The sequence below is a fragment of the Mycetomoellerius zeteki genome, unplaced genomic scaffold (genome assembly GCF_001594055.1).
Source record: "Mycetomoellerius zeteki isolate Tzet28-1 unplaced genomic scaffold, Tzet1.0 scaffold114, whole genome shotgun sequence".
NCBI lineage: Eukaryota > Metazoa > Arthropoda > Insecta > Hymenoptera > Formicidae > Mycetomoellerius > Mycetomoellerius zeteki.
The window spans coordinates 427,506-445,109 of NW_017256062.1; the positions used below are offsets into that span (position 1 = coordinate 427,506).

The 17,604-nt window shown below is 30.3% G+C and overlaps 1 protein-coding gene across 1 annotated transcript in view; it reads right to left on the reverse strand.

Annotated features, from left to right (window-relative positions):
• Window positions 1-17,604, reverse strand: part of LOC108728869 (nicotinic acetylcholine receptor alpha7 subunit) — a 222,437-nt gene that overhangs the window by 146,716 nt on the left and 58,117 nt on the right. Inside the window, exon 2 of the mRNA XM_018457668.1 lies at window positions 8,389-8,531. Coding sequence (XP_018313170.1) covers window positions 8,389-8,531 — 143 coding nt within the window. The remainder of the gene's footprint in view (window positions 1-8,388; window positions 8,532-17,604) is intronic.

The window sequence follows — 17,604 nt, forward strand, 5'->3', positions numbered from 1 at the left end:
CAGCCATTTTATATCAGATCAAAACACATGCAGAGCGCGACTTAATATTTTCTGTAAAATATTTTATATAAAATTATTTCTTCTTTAATATTATCATACAACATACATTTATACTAATGAGTTTTTACAAAATTTTGAACGTGTCTCTACCGTAAACGAGACTGTCAATCACAACAATAATCGCGATTTTTTTATTAGGAAACGAATTCTTACGAATATAATAAAGAAAAGACAAAATCTGCGTGTTAATTTTGAAAGTTAATTCGCAATAGTATCACAGCTTGGGAGTAAACAAAAGAAACCAATTGTTCTGCTTCAAAAGTACGTCTTTGTATTACATCACGTCATTCACGTTTTATCTTCATTTCCAATTCGATTTAACTAAGACTTTGAATTATCATCGATTCTGTGGATGTAATTGGTTATTTAAGCCCCGGTTTAAACTGTAACAAACGGCACGATGAAAAAACACGCGATTCATTACTACTCTCTGAAACTGTCTATATATCTAAAGAAGGAAATGGAAAAGATTGGGAGCTTAATTCTCTATATCCGTTTGAACTAAAATACAATACGTAAAACGATTTCTGATTACATTTTGCTGATTACTCTTTTATATCACACAATTTAAAATGAACTTTTTATTAAAAAGAACAAATCAATTTTATGACGAATTTCTATCACATATTTTCCGATCAAATCAATTATTCATATAATTCTAATATCTATTTTTTTCCTTTTTATCACAAAATATAATAATTTTTCCTGTTATCGTATATTAGACAAAAATTATAAAGAAAAGTATAAAAATTGTAAAGAAAAATTTATTGAGATATCAATTAGTTATAAACAATTGAAAAACAAAAACTTCAAATAAATGAATATAAATAATATCTTGTTCTTTATTCAATTCAAGTAAACTTTAATTGCAGAATTAAAATTTTAGATTTAATTATTAATGTTGACAATCAAAAAATACCAACAAGTCTAAAACATCATTGATTTTATATTGTTGTAATCGAGAAAATAAACTGTGTTATGAAATAAAACAAATTCAGTGAAAATTAGACACCATTAATTGAATATACAAAGTCAAAAGACAATAGCTTCTTTCAATATTATTATTTGGATTTTTGTCCAAATGTAATCTGTAATCTGAAAGAAACGTATGATTGATATATATTTTATACGGTGGTCGTAAATTATACGAATATTTATTTGGCTATCAACTTCACTATCCCCTCTAAACACTTAGCCAAAGGCAAACACCGAGAATTGTAAACTTTATATAATAGCCTAATAATAAATTACGCGACGACGCTTGCATAACTCTCTCGACAAATTGCGGAAGTGCAGCTAGTTATTTTCTCGTTTAAGATGGGATACACCCCATAGCTGATTTGTTAAGCTACGCTTATCTACAAGACAAACTCATCATGAGATAAGTCTGAGCAGCCCTAAGGGAACGTGTGCCGAAATATATTGCGCGCATTGATGATAACACCGCGAGTTTCCTTCCCGCTTGTCGACGAGAAACGTCGGTGCGCAGCAAACGCTCACGTGCATATGCCCAACCGAAGAAACGAGATAGTTGGTGCTGTTGCAAGTGAGCTCTGAAACTCGGTTAATCTCCGGACTAAGTACTATTCCACTGCGGAACACTATTGAAACTCACTCCTGAACAGACATTTCAAGAGCGAAATTGTTCATGATTTCAAGGGCCATGACTTCAAAGTACCATGAGAAAGAGCTTTCAAATAAATGATCGATTTTCCTTAATATTATAAAAAGATTTTAATCGAAGTAGAGTATATCTTTGCACCTGAAAAACAAGAGAGAGTAAGTTTAAAATATAATCCGCTTTATATTGTTGTAGTCGCAAAAACAAACTGTATTATGGAATAAAATTAATTCAATGGATTTTAAACATTATTAATTGAAAATATAAAGTCAAAAAATTATTTGAAAATACAAAATACGAAAATACAAGTCAATGTTACAATAAAACATTTATTTCATATGATTAAAAATTGGCATTTTTTAAATAAAACTTGTTTATATAACGTATAAAAAAAATTTTAGAAAATAACACAGCTTTTTTCTAATGGCATTTATTAAAACTTGTTTATTTGATCCATCCAGAAAATGTTTATTCATAATATAAAGTGAAGATCCTTTATAGAGGTTGTATCATGAAAACATAAGATTTTTAATTTATGTTCTTCTACTTTTCAAATACCAATATGAATAGATACAGATAATACATAAAAATGAATATGTGAATAATTTATAAATATCAACTGATATATTATAAAAGAAAAAACGTAAAGTAAGAAAATATGTTCAGATTGAACAACCATAAATCAATTCAAAAATTAATAAATCTACACTGAGAAAAATGGTCTGGTTGGATTAAATAGCAATTCTGATGGAAAATGGACGAATCAGAATTTTCTGGTTAAATCTTTAAAATATTCTAGTTGAGATAACTAGAATTCTGATTGATATAACTACTCTGGTAAAAATAAGAATTCTAGTAGATTTTACCAGAAATATTGTATCAAACAGAATTCCGGTTACCTCAACTAGAATTCTAATAAATTTAACAAGAAAATTCTGATTCGTCCATTTTCAACCAGTAATTTTTTTCAGTGTAGTAAGTTCATTATGTCACGTTATAATAGTATTAAAGATATCAATATGCATTAATTACTTCAAATTAATTAAATAGTACGTAATTTTTAGAGGGGTTATTTCAAAATTTTCTCTTTTACTGCTGATGAAAAGTGATACATCAACATTAGTTCGCTATTCATTAACCTTGCAACTCTTCAATAGCCATAGCAAGATTTGTACACGTGCTTTTTTGCATATATTTATTTATTGACAACAATGTTTTTATATCCAGTGACGTACATGTGAGACGTGTCTGAATCTATGTGAAAAAAAATAGATCACCGCGTTTCTTCATACTTATCGGACTAGAAGAAGACAGGTAGCGATATCACGCTGCATACCGACACCCTACAATTAAATTTCCGCCGATTAATTCAGTGTGCGATGACATTAAAAGCTTCTTATTGATTGTTTGAAAATAAAATTAGAGAGTACGTTCATTATATGCGGAATACAAATTACTTTTTTACAATAAGAGCTACGATTTTTTTTAAAAGGAGGTCACTTTTTACAAATAATTTGGAATTAAATACGTATCATTAAAAATAGGTATTTTTATAAGCTTTTTCTTATGAGTTTAGCTTCGTGTTTGCAATCCTAGATTTCTATTCTTTAATTTTATTTCAACAGAATTTTGATTTAAGATTCACTTGCTGAAATGTTTGATGATGGATATCGAAAAGTACTTTCTACTACATTTCTGATGGCCACAAAATGATTACGTTTTACAGAGGAGTTGTTAGATCGCGCGAATATCTATCTTAACATGCATGGTAGGCATTCCAAATAAGTTACTATCTCGCATACACTTTTCATAGGCTAGGTTTTTATGGATATCTGCAGCGATTGCAATGGCATACATCGAAATGCCCGAATGCGCAGAAGCGATAGGCAGTGACACGTGTGCATGAGTACACAGGATGCAGATGGCAGCAACATGCAGCGATGTGCAATCTAGATACAGCCCGCAGGGATGACTGATCCACATAGTCATTTGGACTTTGCAGTCCCACGGAAGCAAATTCAATATATTGCGGATATTCACATACGCTCATAAGATAAATATATATACTCAAAATCCTCAAAAATATACCGAAAAAAAATTATTAAATTTTAATAAATATTTGTTGGAATAATACTAACTAAATATTTACTGTAAATCTGAAAATATACTTATTTGGTATAAAAACCATTAATTTAAGTAATAATTTTTTGTATTGAGTAAATATTTATTTACTGTAAGTAAATGTTTAGGTAGTACTATTTAAATAAACATTTATTAAAATTTAGTAAATATATATTTTCAGTGTATCACTGCAAAAATACTATTCTCACTTTTAAAATATCTTTATTTTTGATATATAGAACTTGAAATAAGATTATTTAGCGCTAAACCGACATAATTTGCTTACATGAAAAAATTTGATCTAGTTATACCAAGAAAAATGTTTTCGTTATTCAATAATAATTGTCTTAATTTGAGAGGGAATAATATCGATAGAAAATTACAATGTCTTCAAATCGAAAATTAGAATATAATATTGTTGATATAAGAATATATGATTTAATATAAAAATATATAATATTGTTGAAATTTGAGATTATTAAAAATTCTTTAAAAAAGATTTAATATTGCTGCTTTTATATATTCAGGGTGGGGCATTTTAATCGCCCCAAGCGAATATCTCAGAAATTAAAAGAGAGATACAAAAAAAAGTTTTTTATATAAAAGTTGTAGGTTTTCTTAGGGGAAAGAAGGTGGACATAAACGGGTTTTGAATAGGGGGCACTACCAAGGTCAGGTCAGGGTCAACATGAATTTTTTAAATAAAAATCCTAATTTTTTATTGCATATTCTTATAGCACATCTCGAGAGCTTTCCAAAACGCTATAATAAAATATTTTTTCATGAAGTACTTTTCGAGTTATAAGTCTTGAATGACAGTTTCGCCGGCAATAACATTCGCCGGCAACCCAAGGTGTCCGACCGACGCGACGGCTACAACCTTTTGAATGTTGTTCAGGATCAAGACCTGGATAACGTTTGTCAAGATCAAGGTCATTGGAGATTGTTCCTCTGATTTTCATTTTGATTGCACAAAAATTCATTTCTACGTAAAAATAAAAATAAGAAGTACAATCTCCAATTTCCTTAATCTTGACAAATGTTATCCAGAACATGATCCTGAACAACATTCAAGATGTTTTAGCCATCGGTCGGACATCTTGGGTAATGCTAATGCCAGCGGTACTGTAAACCTTATAACTCGAAAAGTGCTTCATGAAAAAATATTTTATTATAGCGTTTTGGAAAGCTCTAGAGGTGTGCTACAAGAATATGCAATAAAAAATTGGGGGTTCCATTTAAAAAATTTATGTTGACCCTGACCTGACCTTGGTAGTGCCCCCTATCTAAAATCCGTTATTTCCACCTTCTTTTCTCCAAGAAAACGTACAACTTTCATATAAAACTTTTTCTTGTATCTCTCTTAGTTTCTGAGATATTCGCTTGGGGCGATTAAAATGCCCTACCCTACTATGTATATATACACAGGGTGGGGCAAAAAATTATTCTCAATTTAAATTGAGTTTTAAATTGAGAATAATTTTTTTCTTTGATACTCATACACATGTTCTGTCATAATGCAACAAACGTATGAGGAAAAGTAGAAGTAAGTTATACACAACCTAATTCAAAAATAATAAGAAGAATAAGAAAAGAAGATCCATATATTACGTATTTAATATAACAGGATAACAAAAGCTAGACTCATTTTTTATTCATATTCCTTTGAAAAATTTAGAAACAATACGTGCATATACACTTTGATTTGTATTCCGCGATACAAAGATTTTCTAAATCATAGGATATTAGCTACATTTTTTAATAATCATCGCGTCGTGCTCTCGATACATATAAACGTGCGGTGATTTTAAATAACTTGTTCACACACACAATTGGCATATAAAATTTTATATTTATACTTCAGTTATGAAAGACGCACAGTCGCACAGCAATGCTGACAAGCAGATGCTAATATCACAAACATACTAGATACACTAATGTTATTTTAGAAAATAATCCGACATACAAAAAACGTTTTACCCGAGGAGCGTATCTGATTTGGTAAATAAATTTTTGAATTTTGGGTGAACACACACTAACGCACAACGCGCCCTCTCAATATCAATACCGGAACATTATTATTACACCCAGTATGATCACAATACCGCGTTCACATCCCACTCGATATCCTTCTAGCTAGTTTATCGCGCATCCCCTGGCGCTGCGTCGAAAATTGCAGCGTGCAACGTCGAAGATAAACGACTGTGCAAAGCGCGTGGCGTGTACGCTCGTGTGCATGCACGTTATTTATACTCGGGGCCACGCGTGCACCATGAAACTGGCTTATTAATATTGCCTTTCTCGACTGAAAGTAAGTCGTGGGGTAGATCGGAGTTAACCATCGCGGCTCCAATCGACAATACGATTTCGGAAATTAAGAACTTCCTGTTTCGCATACAAGACACGGGATTTAGTCATTACATCTTTGCGGAAGTTGTCCGTTAACTCCGCCATTATGACTCCACCGAACAAACGTAAACCGCGGAAATAGAAGGACGGACGAAGCGGTGTATTTCATTCGCGAAGTTAAACACAGTAGAATTAAGTTTCTTCCTTTTATGAAAATGTTACTTGACAGCTGACTTTTATTCCAATCTAATTAACAAATTTTAAAAGAAAGTAATATATTATAAATTTATCATACACACAAATATGTCTAGTACTCAACAGAATTAATAAAATATTAAAATATTTTTTTATTGAAAAATGTTTTAATATTCAACGTTTCAATGAAATGTTTCATTGAAACGTTGAAATTAAAAAGATTTGACACGAGACTCAACCGATTTTTAGATCAATGTGTCGATTTTTGTTTAATTCGCTCTTGCGAATTTTTGTATCCGAATTAAAATTTAATTTCTTGTAATTTTATAATATTTCACATTCATATCTTTGACGAATAAATGTATATCTTGAGATATATATATATAGTCATAAAAATGCTATCTTTTCTCTTTTAATTAATTATAGAAATACACGAGCTTATTATATAATGAAGCCATATATAGTAGAAACGTCTTTTATCAAAGTACTCATAATCAAATACACAAACAGTCAAGACGAGCGATTTTCTAAAGATAATCTCGATGCTGTTACTTCAATTTATAGTGTGTCTACAGAACTAGGCGAATGTTGAGCGTCGATCTGTGACGTTGATCAGTGCACGCGATTCATCTATGGCGAACTTGGAACCGCAACTTCGGAATTTGCGAATACTTTTATTCGTTGGTGTGCACGCTATATGTTACATTGATACGCGTCTATAAATCGTAGATCATGGTAAATGCTCTTTGTTTTATTGCGGAAATATATGTGATTAGACAGAGGAAAGCACATACATATTTGTTAACGATAAATATGTAAATCTACATATTATATACAGAATGTATGTAATCCATTGTACTTTTTTAATCTGTGATTAAATTCATAATGTAAAATTATATTAAATTTAAGTTATTTTTAATCATGTCTATAGTTTGTCACTGTTTCTATTCAATAAATCGTTAATTTAACTAAAACTATGAAGTAAAACAATTTAACTTAAAAAAATATATGAAATTTCATACTCTTTAGTTTATTACTTATTAAAGCATACGTTAATATAAACGTTTACTTTGAAACTAACCACAGAAATGGATTGATGTAGACACATGGAAAAAAGTTGAAAATAGTAAAATATTATTCAATTCAGGAAATTGAGTTACAACTGCTCTTTTGATATTTAACATTACAGAAATAATCTGAAAGATATTACAGATTACTAAAGAAAAATTTAAAAACCTTTCAATTGTATTATATATTAATTAAAACTTTTTAGATACTTATTACTTTAATATTTAATCACTTTAATAGTTAATCACCTTTAAAGTTATTTTAAAAAATTAGTTTGGTATAGAATTAAAAAAAATATATAAAATTTTATAGACGTAGCAAGTATAGAAACGTTAATTAAATATGTATGATATATTATTTTAATGTGCTCAAGAATATATTATTGCTTCTCTCACGACTATTCAAGACTTCTGATATATGTCACATTATCTGATATGAGTATCATCTTCATGACAGGATACGTGTACTGATGCACGTTTAATTTATACATCACCGATATTAATATTAATAAAATGGATAATATAGTGATATAGAATATTAATATATATATATATATATAATGTGAATAAAATAGTAATATGGAATACGCTTGCGCCAAGATATTACACTGATATTACATAATATTACATATTATACATATAAACCGTGATTATTAAGACTAAAAAAATTAATTATAATATTGTTTTTTATTAATTCTTACTACTAAATAGATGAACAGAATAAATAGAAATCAGTTATTGTTCTTTCCAAAAGAAAAAAATTCTAGATTAAAAAAATATGAAAGATCTGTAAGAATATCTTAAAGATTAGCGCATTTTTTTTAGAAATAGCATAAAAGAACAGAAATAATAAGAATATAACAAAGAAAAAGATTTAAAAAGGACATAGGACGAATTCGATTAAACATTGAAGACCCGAGGGAAAATTAGTCCAACGCCGAATGAAGAAACTGAAGAAAATAGTTGGGCACTTACGACGTCGATTATTTGCATGAGCGTGAGGCCGAAGTTCAGCACGAGGGGTTCGGACTCGTTGCCCACCGGCCGCTCCAGCACGTTGTATGTGTCCAGCAGGTCATTCAGCAGCCTCTTCTCGTGCAAACCGCCACTTACCAGCCCTGTGTCCAATCACAATCAGCAGTCAGTGAGAAGTTGCACGCAATCAGTTGCGACGATCTCTCTCGTCCATGTCGCTTGCGTCGCATCGCCTCGCTTCGGGGAAAATGCAAGAAATGGGAGCGGGATAACTTAGGAATGACTACCTTCCCCCCTCTCTCTCTTCCCCCCTATCTCTCTCCCTCCCCCTCTCTCTCTCTTTCATTCTATTGGTGTCCAAGCAACGTTTATCTTCTTACGACTGCACGAGCCCAAACCTACTCCATCTATCTACCTATCCCATCGCTTCTGTAGCCACCCCAATCCTCGGAGTTCTCAACTACTTTTCGTGAATACACTTCGCGAATACAACTTTGTGAACACTCTCTCTTTCTCTGTCTCTGCCCCGTGGTCTCTCTCTTTCTCTCTCTCTCTCTTTCTCTGTCTTTCCTTACCCTTTCCTTATTTCTTTGCTTGTTACCTATCCCTTTCTCTCTCTAAGTTTCGCTTTTTCCCCATCCCTTGCCTGCTTTCTACCATTACGACCTGCAGTTTATCTTTCTTGAATAAATCACTCTTTTTGTTTTTTTTTCTTTAAACTACGCTACCGCTTTTTTATTACACGGCGTTTCCTCAGAGCCCTATCTCTTCTTCTTTGCGTTCTTTATTTATTTTTAACTTTACCACTTTCTCTCTCTCTCTCTTTCTCTCTCTCCATATCCCATTACAAATAAACGTTTTGATCAATCGAAGTATGAACCAAGAATTTGTGGTAAAGTTTAATAACTTTCGAGTAATTTGTTAGTGTTATTAACGACTTAAAAGTTTTTACATCTTTTAATGTGTTTATTATCTGAAGAAACTTAATAAATCTAACTTCGTAATTAACTTTACAAGAACGATTTGAAAATTTTTTACGTAGTTATGTTCATCTTACTTATATTTGTACATTTATTGTAGAAATTAAATAAAACGCATTTATTATTGCTTTCATTTTAGGAAAGCGTGTCGAAATAAAAATATAGCATTCAGCTGTCTAAGTGTTATGAATTTGTCGTGTTAAAAATTCTCTCCTAGTAATTAATAAGTATTAAGTCGATTCATTGGATTAATGCATAGATTAGTGAAGTATTTGGACTTGTAAATAGCTAGTGGATATATCGAGGATCTGATACTTGGGCTAAAGTTTCATATTGCAGCAGAAGTTTATCGACACTTATCGACATCTGGAGGAATAAGATATCGTAAAGTTGAACTGGCTTAAAGCCGAACAAGTGTACCAGTAATCTTCCATTAATCAAAATCCAAACGAAGATGCAATATCTGCATTGAAATTTTTAACAATATACAACTCTCTTCGTGACATGAATTTTATTAATTTGTACATTTTTATACTTGCTATTATGTTTAATGAACATATACCACAGTTACATAATTTCCTATTTCGGCTTAATTTAATTTTTCTCAAGAAATCAATATTTTTGATAAAAATTCGATGATTTTTATTATCTTAATAATCGAATTTCGAAATAAAAAATTAAATAATGTTGAAATATAAACAATAAATTGAAAATTATAGAAAAATTTTCATCTTAATATATTTATTGCTTATAAAATACGAAAGTACTGAAAGTTTTACATTAATTTTTTTATTGTTCTTAATTGTTAATATGTAATATCATTTTCTTTCGGCTGTAAACACCGAGTTAAAAAGAATATTCTTTATTTAGTATCGAGAAAATTCTTTAGTTTAATTTATTTATTGCATGTAAAATATTTTCGTACTTACATTTAATATAAAATAACATTAAAATTGAGTAGTTGAATAATACTGTCACTAGTCTTTGTATTATATCTACATTTAAGATAAAATAACACGTTTGACCGTGATATATAGATTGACGTTCTTCTTCGTATAAAATAACATGTTAAAATTGAATAATTGAATGATACTTTTATAATTATTTTGATATTTATACATATAAGAAAAAGTATGTTTGTTGAGTCTTTTTAAGATAACTTACTAAAAATTATTCACATATATTATTTGTTGAATTTTAAGAAAATTTAGATGTTTCTTTGTAAAAACTAATGATTGTTTATTAGAAGTACGATTTAGAAATCCACTTTAAAAATGATACAATTTAACGATCCAGTCTTGAAATCTAAAAGCTACTTTTTTCAATTTTAATTTAACCTTTTGTAGTCACACCTACTCTAAAGAGATTTTATATTGGTCACACAAGAGGCAAAATGATTCAAACATTTTAATTAATTGCCATATTTACAGCTTTCGTTCTTTAAAATCACAAAAATTACTGAACAAACTTTAAACATTGTAGAATATGGAAATGCAGTGGCTTTTTTCTTAAAGTTTTTAATTTTAACATATTGTATTTAAAAAATTGCAAAGGCTGACATTCAAGGAACAATATACGGTTAAAGGTGCAAAAATAGTATTTTAAACTTCGGATAAATGACAGTTTAAGTTCCATTTTAAAAAAGATCTTAGAAATATAAAATCTCACACCTTTTTGGTGTCTTCTGAACTCCACGTGACCACGAAGAGTTAAACAATATTTCTATGTTTATTTCCATAAAAGTGTTTTGTTTTATTATCAATGAACCAAAATTTGATGTAAGTACAAAAATATTCTGATCTCTTCAGTATTTTTGTTATAATTTTGTTTAAATTTAAGGGGTACGATATAAGTAATTTCCTCCTATAAAGTCTTACTATACTTCGTACTCGTATCGTTAGCATTCGCTCTTTCTCGCGTGTCTTTCCGGTGGAGAACGCACGGAATTTGCATTCCATATATGCATTTGCACTGCAGCCCACCCACGAAAGTTGGAACAAAGGCGCAAGGACGAATTTAAGCACTGCGAAGCGAATCCGTAGACAAGTAAAAATACGAGCAATTACAGCATGAACATTCGCGCTGTATAAATCTCTTCTACAACGAACACAGTTACATCGTGATAATCGCGTCTAGGGACAAGAATCCTTGTGTTAATGTAATTTACAGAATATTATCAAAGCACTATTTAACAGAAAATTAATTTATCTTTGCACTACTTTTTAATATGAACATACTTTTCACATAATAAATATAATTATCATATCTCTAATGAAATCACAAAATAGTGATTTATTGTAGAGATGGAATTGAATTATATTGTTTGTAATGCAGAGGCAGTGTTAAATTATATTGCAATATTACACATTACAATTATGTATAATAAAGTTATTAAATCAATGTACATAACTGTATTACCAATCATTAATATAGTAGTATTATGAGAAAAATGATCTGGTTGGATTAAATAGTAATTCTGGTGAAAAATGGATGAACGAGAATTTTCTAGTTAAATCTATTAGAATTCTAGTTGAGATAATTAAATTTCTGATATCGATATAATTATTCTGGTAAAAATAAAAATTTTAGTATATACAATAGATTTTACCACAAATATTGTGTCAACCAGAATTCTGGTTATCTCAACTAGAATTCTAATAAATTTAATCAGAAAATTCTGATTCGTGCATTTTTTTCAATCAGAATAATTGTGATCGAGATAAATATTTTTGCTAAGATAATAATTTCATGAAAGATTCATGTTACTTTAATAAAACTTATACAATATTTCGGAATAATGTAATGTGCACAATGGAAAACCAAAGTTTAATATTATAACTTTAGCAAGTAATGTTCTTGTTTAACCTTATCTCAATTTTGTGAATACAAAGTATTAAATATGACTGCATTTTCTCGCGACTGGCGGCATCTTGTAGTATCCTTCTACAGAATGATGAAAAATTCACGTGCTAGTTTCTTTCCGCTTACGAGAAATTCTCGTTATCCGTGCGGCATCGTTCTATTTCTGTCGTGCATGTAACGAAAAACGCTACGGCGTAAGGTAAGCCAAATTGTAGTAAAATTGGTAGACATATGGCATCCTTGGGAAATACAACAGATAATTGAATTCATGAATGCTAAAGAAAGAAGGGACAAAAGCGACTTCAAGATTTCACTGAAATACCACGTAAAGTTCGCCTCCAAGTTTATGAAAAATGAAGTGCTGCGCAGAGTATAAAATGCAAAGCACAAAGAGTTGAAACGCAGTTGATTATTATATAAATAAGCCAAATAAGAAATAAATGAAGCAAATAAAATGGAACTTGAAAATTATGAATTTTCCCGGAATTTTTAATTATTTGCATTTTAAGTTTTATTTATTTTACTTATTTGAACAGCAATAATCAATACACCCAAATCGCAAGTTTTTTATATTTTAAATGCAATTTTTTCGATTTTTTAATAAAATCGGCATTCAATTTCATATACTGTAAAATGATCTTATTTCCTAATCAATAAACTGTTAGCTTTTACTTAAAAATACGAGAGATAACTTTTCTATTTTCTATTTCTAAAGTTTAAATAGAAAAGATCTTGATACTTCAATCACCTCGACTAAATCGCTTCAACATTTCTCATCCAAGTTTAAGCTGCAGCTTAACGATAACATTTTATCACCCGAAGTAGGCAAGACCGTTGAGTTTCATACGCGGCCGTTCACACGGAATTCCGTGGTTATGATCGCGCGATGCATTTCATTTCGCGTTTTTTGGAAGATCGAGCGGTTTTTATGAGTTAAGCTTGCACGAAGCGAAGAAAAGAATCGCTGACACATCTAAAGACCAGATGATTTCAACCGAAGAATGAATTTTAATGGAAATGATCGTCACAAAATGCACATCTATGAATATATAATATTGCATTTTGATGATGTACTGTAGTCGCGCCGCGAAAAGATTTTTGAGATGACCAAGATGATCATTCTATATATTCTCGTTTCTATTTGTTATATTAATTACTTATATGTACGTGTAATTAATATATTATATAATAATATAGGAAAGAATTTTATTATTATTATTATATACTACAAATATAAAAAATTGTATTAATTATTTAATAAAGAAAAGTTTTATTTATTATTTCAAGATCTTTTTCTTGCTGTATAATTATCAATTATTATATTTAGTTATCAAACTATCAATTATTAAAATATTATTTAGTAGCGCGTAATATAGTACAATGTGAAAATAGCGGCTAAAATTTATAATAAATCAAGATATTCACAATAATAAAAAGTAAGATTCACTGCGTATACAAATGAACATGCAAATTATTTTCATCCTAGAATGTCTGAAGGGAAAGATGGTATTTTGATAACAAAATTCTCAGTCTACGGGAAATCACAAGAAAGATATTAATAAGACTTCTGCGTAAAAGAAAACTGAGCTCCTTATGGCGGGCTTCCACACAATTTTTATCAGGATTTGAATTGTGTGGTATAAGAGTGCGGGACTCAGTTATTCCTCCCGAGGCATAAATAAAGATCATGTCGGAAAACCGGGCCAAGATTATCGCATGAAAAATTTGAAAAATGATTTTGAGAGCATTTTTTCACCATTACGTATTTATGAAAATTTCGCATACGCGATATATTATCGTACAATCGAACAACACATGTCAAGAAATTAGAACGCGTGTAAATTCAACGTGAGTCTTTTGAAATACATTTTTTCTTTTTTCTAATATTTAGAACAACAGCAACAAATTTTTTAAATGTTAGACTTTGACTTTATACGTCGCACAATTGTTTTATATTATCGCAAATCTCATATTAATCGAACGGCGGAATTAAAAGTCAAGCATATGTAAATTTAATGCTTTTTCGAATAAATTGTCTTTTATTTGTTATTTTACATAGCTGAACAGTCGTTTGATGAATTTTCGTAATATGTTCTCTCATATCCATCGATAAAAAGAGACATCGTCATGGTAACGCGCTTGTGAGATAAATCTGTCGCTATAAAACGTCTATGCCCGTATCTTATTCATGCCGGATTTTTGTCATAAATCTATACTCCCATAAAATCTACGATAAGACGACAAGCAATAAAATACCATAGAGTTGCTAAAGAACTTTTTTCCTCGTTAGACTTTCGTCACATTTCGCGATTGATATATGGCACTAAATGGAAAACCTGATGCAAATGTAACTTTCTTGTTAATAATATTAATCTGTAGAACACAATATGAAAAAAATTAATTTTATGTGAACAATTAGAATTCAAGAATTTAGAATTGTGAACCTTTAAACCTTTCTATAGAACATATTGTAAAGAATTTTGATACCGTAAAATGTAACGGTAATCCAAACAAATAAATTGAAGTATGACCTCTATTTTTCAGTCATGCTCCATGCACTGACGGTTCCGTAGTAAACATCCATGAAAGCGACCATATCATAAGTTTACATCTCTCATCATAAGTTTACGTCGTCTACGGACAACGGAACCATACATCGATTCACTTATGGAAAAGTGCATATGTTGCACATCGCAAAAATAGTCTTTTATCTGCTCTTTTTTTCGGACAGAAAAATCGTTATCTGTACGCGTTTACGCCATAATTTTACATCAAGTTTCCACTGAAGATTGAAATGTTTACGTATGCAATCTTCTATGAGCCTCCCTACCTTCATATACATATTTTTTTTCTAAACAATGCATTTTTATTTCTCACATCTATCATCAAGGCCGCCGCACGCAGACGTGCGAGTTATGCACTGCACAAAGGCGCATTAACAAAGAGGAGCGTCAAATTAAGTTAAAAAAGTCAATTTTCTACTCTAACTTCTAACATCAGATTTAATATCTTCCGTAACGTGTACTCTATGTCAATTTAGAGTAATCGTATCACACCATCTAAAACTAATGATCGGATCGGATAGTTGTTTATTTCCTGACGTTACTAAAATCTTTCAGTACATACAATAAAGCCATACCAAACCATTTTAGCACCAGAATACCGATCATTTTCCTTGGAGCGTGAAAAGTGAAAAGCTTCTCTATTAACCTTAATGGAAAAAATTTTCACTTTTCTTATTTCCGCCCTAGAAAAAAATTTACGATCAATATCTCGGAACAAAAATGAAAAATTGTATCCTCTCTAAAGATAGGTATTTAAAAAAATATCTTATTTGAAAGATCATAAATAACCATTTTAAAAGTAAATGAAAAGAACGGCAAAATCCCTTTTGCATAAAAACGTCTTATATAGACGTTGCTAGCAGCGACCCTGTCTGACATAGTATATATATATTTGCGTTTCTCGCAACTACTAAAATATCACAAAACACAGTTTAGTTTTAACATTTTATTAGAAAATTTATATTTTGTTCTAAATTGCAATATGTTATAAATTTATTACTTTTCATCGAGTTATATCGAATAATAATAACAACATCGGTTAATAATAATAATATTAACTCAGAGATTTATCTAATGAGTTAGGAGAATGAAAAACTATTCGTCAGTTATTTTATAATTTTAACATTCAGTAGACGTTGTTTTGAATTTACGTTATTTTTGAACGAAATCTTAATTTCAGATTTTAGCATTTATTGATTTACTGTAATATAATATATAATATACTCTAATATCAATATAACATATTAATATATTATATTAATATATTATTATATATTAATATATTATATTAAAATATATTACAATATAGTATACCTATAATCCAGGGAATGGAAAGTTACTTTTTAAAAGTAACAAGTTACAGTTACTAATTACCGAGTAGAAAAAGTAACAAGTTACCATTACTAGTTACCGATTTTTAAAAATAGGGAGTTTTTGCAATACCGTTTATCCAGATATGATGAATGCTAAGATCAAGTCATCTTCTTCTTAACAATTAATTAAAAAAAGGATAACGTGACTTTAGCGTTCACCGTATCTGGATTCACGTTATTACAAAAATTCCCTAATAACTCGTTACAGTTACCGTTACTTGAGATAGTAACTTTTCGTTACTTTTTTAAAATCGATAACCACCAATCACAGCGGACGGGCCTAGGGGCTTTCTAGTCTCAAGCGCTATGAGTGGCTTGTGTCCAATCGTACCGTGTCCAGTCGTGTGCAAAGTAATGATAAAAGTAACTGTAAAATTCGTTACCGTTACTAAAAAAAATGTAACTACGTTACCGTTACAGTTACCAAAGAAAAAAAATAAAATTAGTAACCAGTAAAATTATCAAAAAAGTAACTCGTAACTGTAACTTCGTTACAAGTAACGAGTTTCTTCCATTCCCTAACTAATATACCTACTCTATAATATATTATACTATACACTATAGTATATTAAAACAATATAATATTAATATATTATACTATAATATATAATATGTTATAATATTATATTTATAATACTTTTAGTGTAAAAGAGATTGTAAAAAAATGCGAATTTTAATTAAAGAAAAATTGAGTGAAATATGGAATTAATTCCGGTACATTCTATATACATCTAGATATCATATGAAATTTATGCGAATGTGCGGTATTTCCAAGACTTATTCAAACGGCATTGTGGATATCCGCAAATGCCGTGGAGTACACGGAATAATTGGAATATCACAATGGGCGTTGTGCATTGCGATCGCGGCAGATAAGGGTCAATGCAAATCGATCTTATTACAATGACCGTCAGTGATTTCATAACGGGCATACGTGTTCCATAGGGTTTACTCTGACATTTGGGCCTGACTTTGCGGTTGGTTTACACGCAAATACGCCATAGAGACGCAGTCATCGTCGACGCTCAGCTGCATCGGTCGACGTAGATTACGGCCGTCGTACTAAACGTCACAACCGATTATGTCGCGAGACAAATGTTGCATTTGTGTGAACAATTGCCCGGTCGTTATAAACAGTGTTGCAAGGTAACAAACTCTCTTCTCCATTCAATTGCGATTGCGAGAGATTCGAGAAGCTGTATAGTTTCGGATATGGCATTATTTCCCTACGTGTTTAATTAAATAATGATAATCCTGATATTTTTAGTTTTTGCCGCTGCAATATTGAAAGCTTGAGACTATAACTAATCGATAATGATGGTACAGTGAAAAAGCCTATGTGAGCCGACACAAGTTCTTCGTGTGTAAATGTATATATATTACAATTAAATTAAAATACACAGACGAAGTCCAAGTATGATCCATCAGAATTTCGAA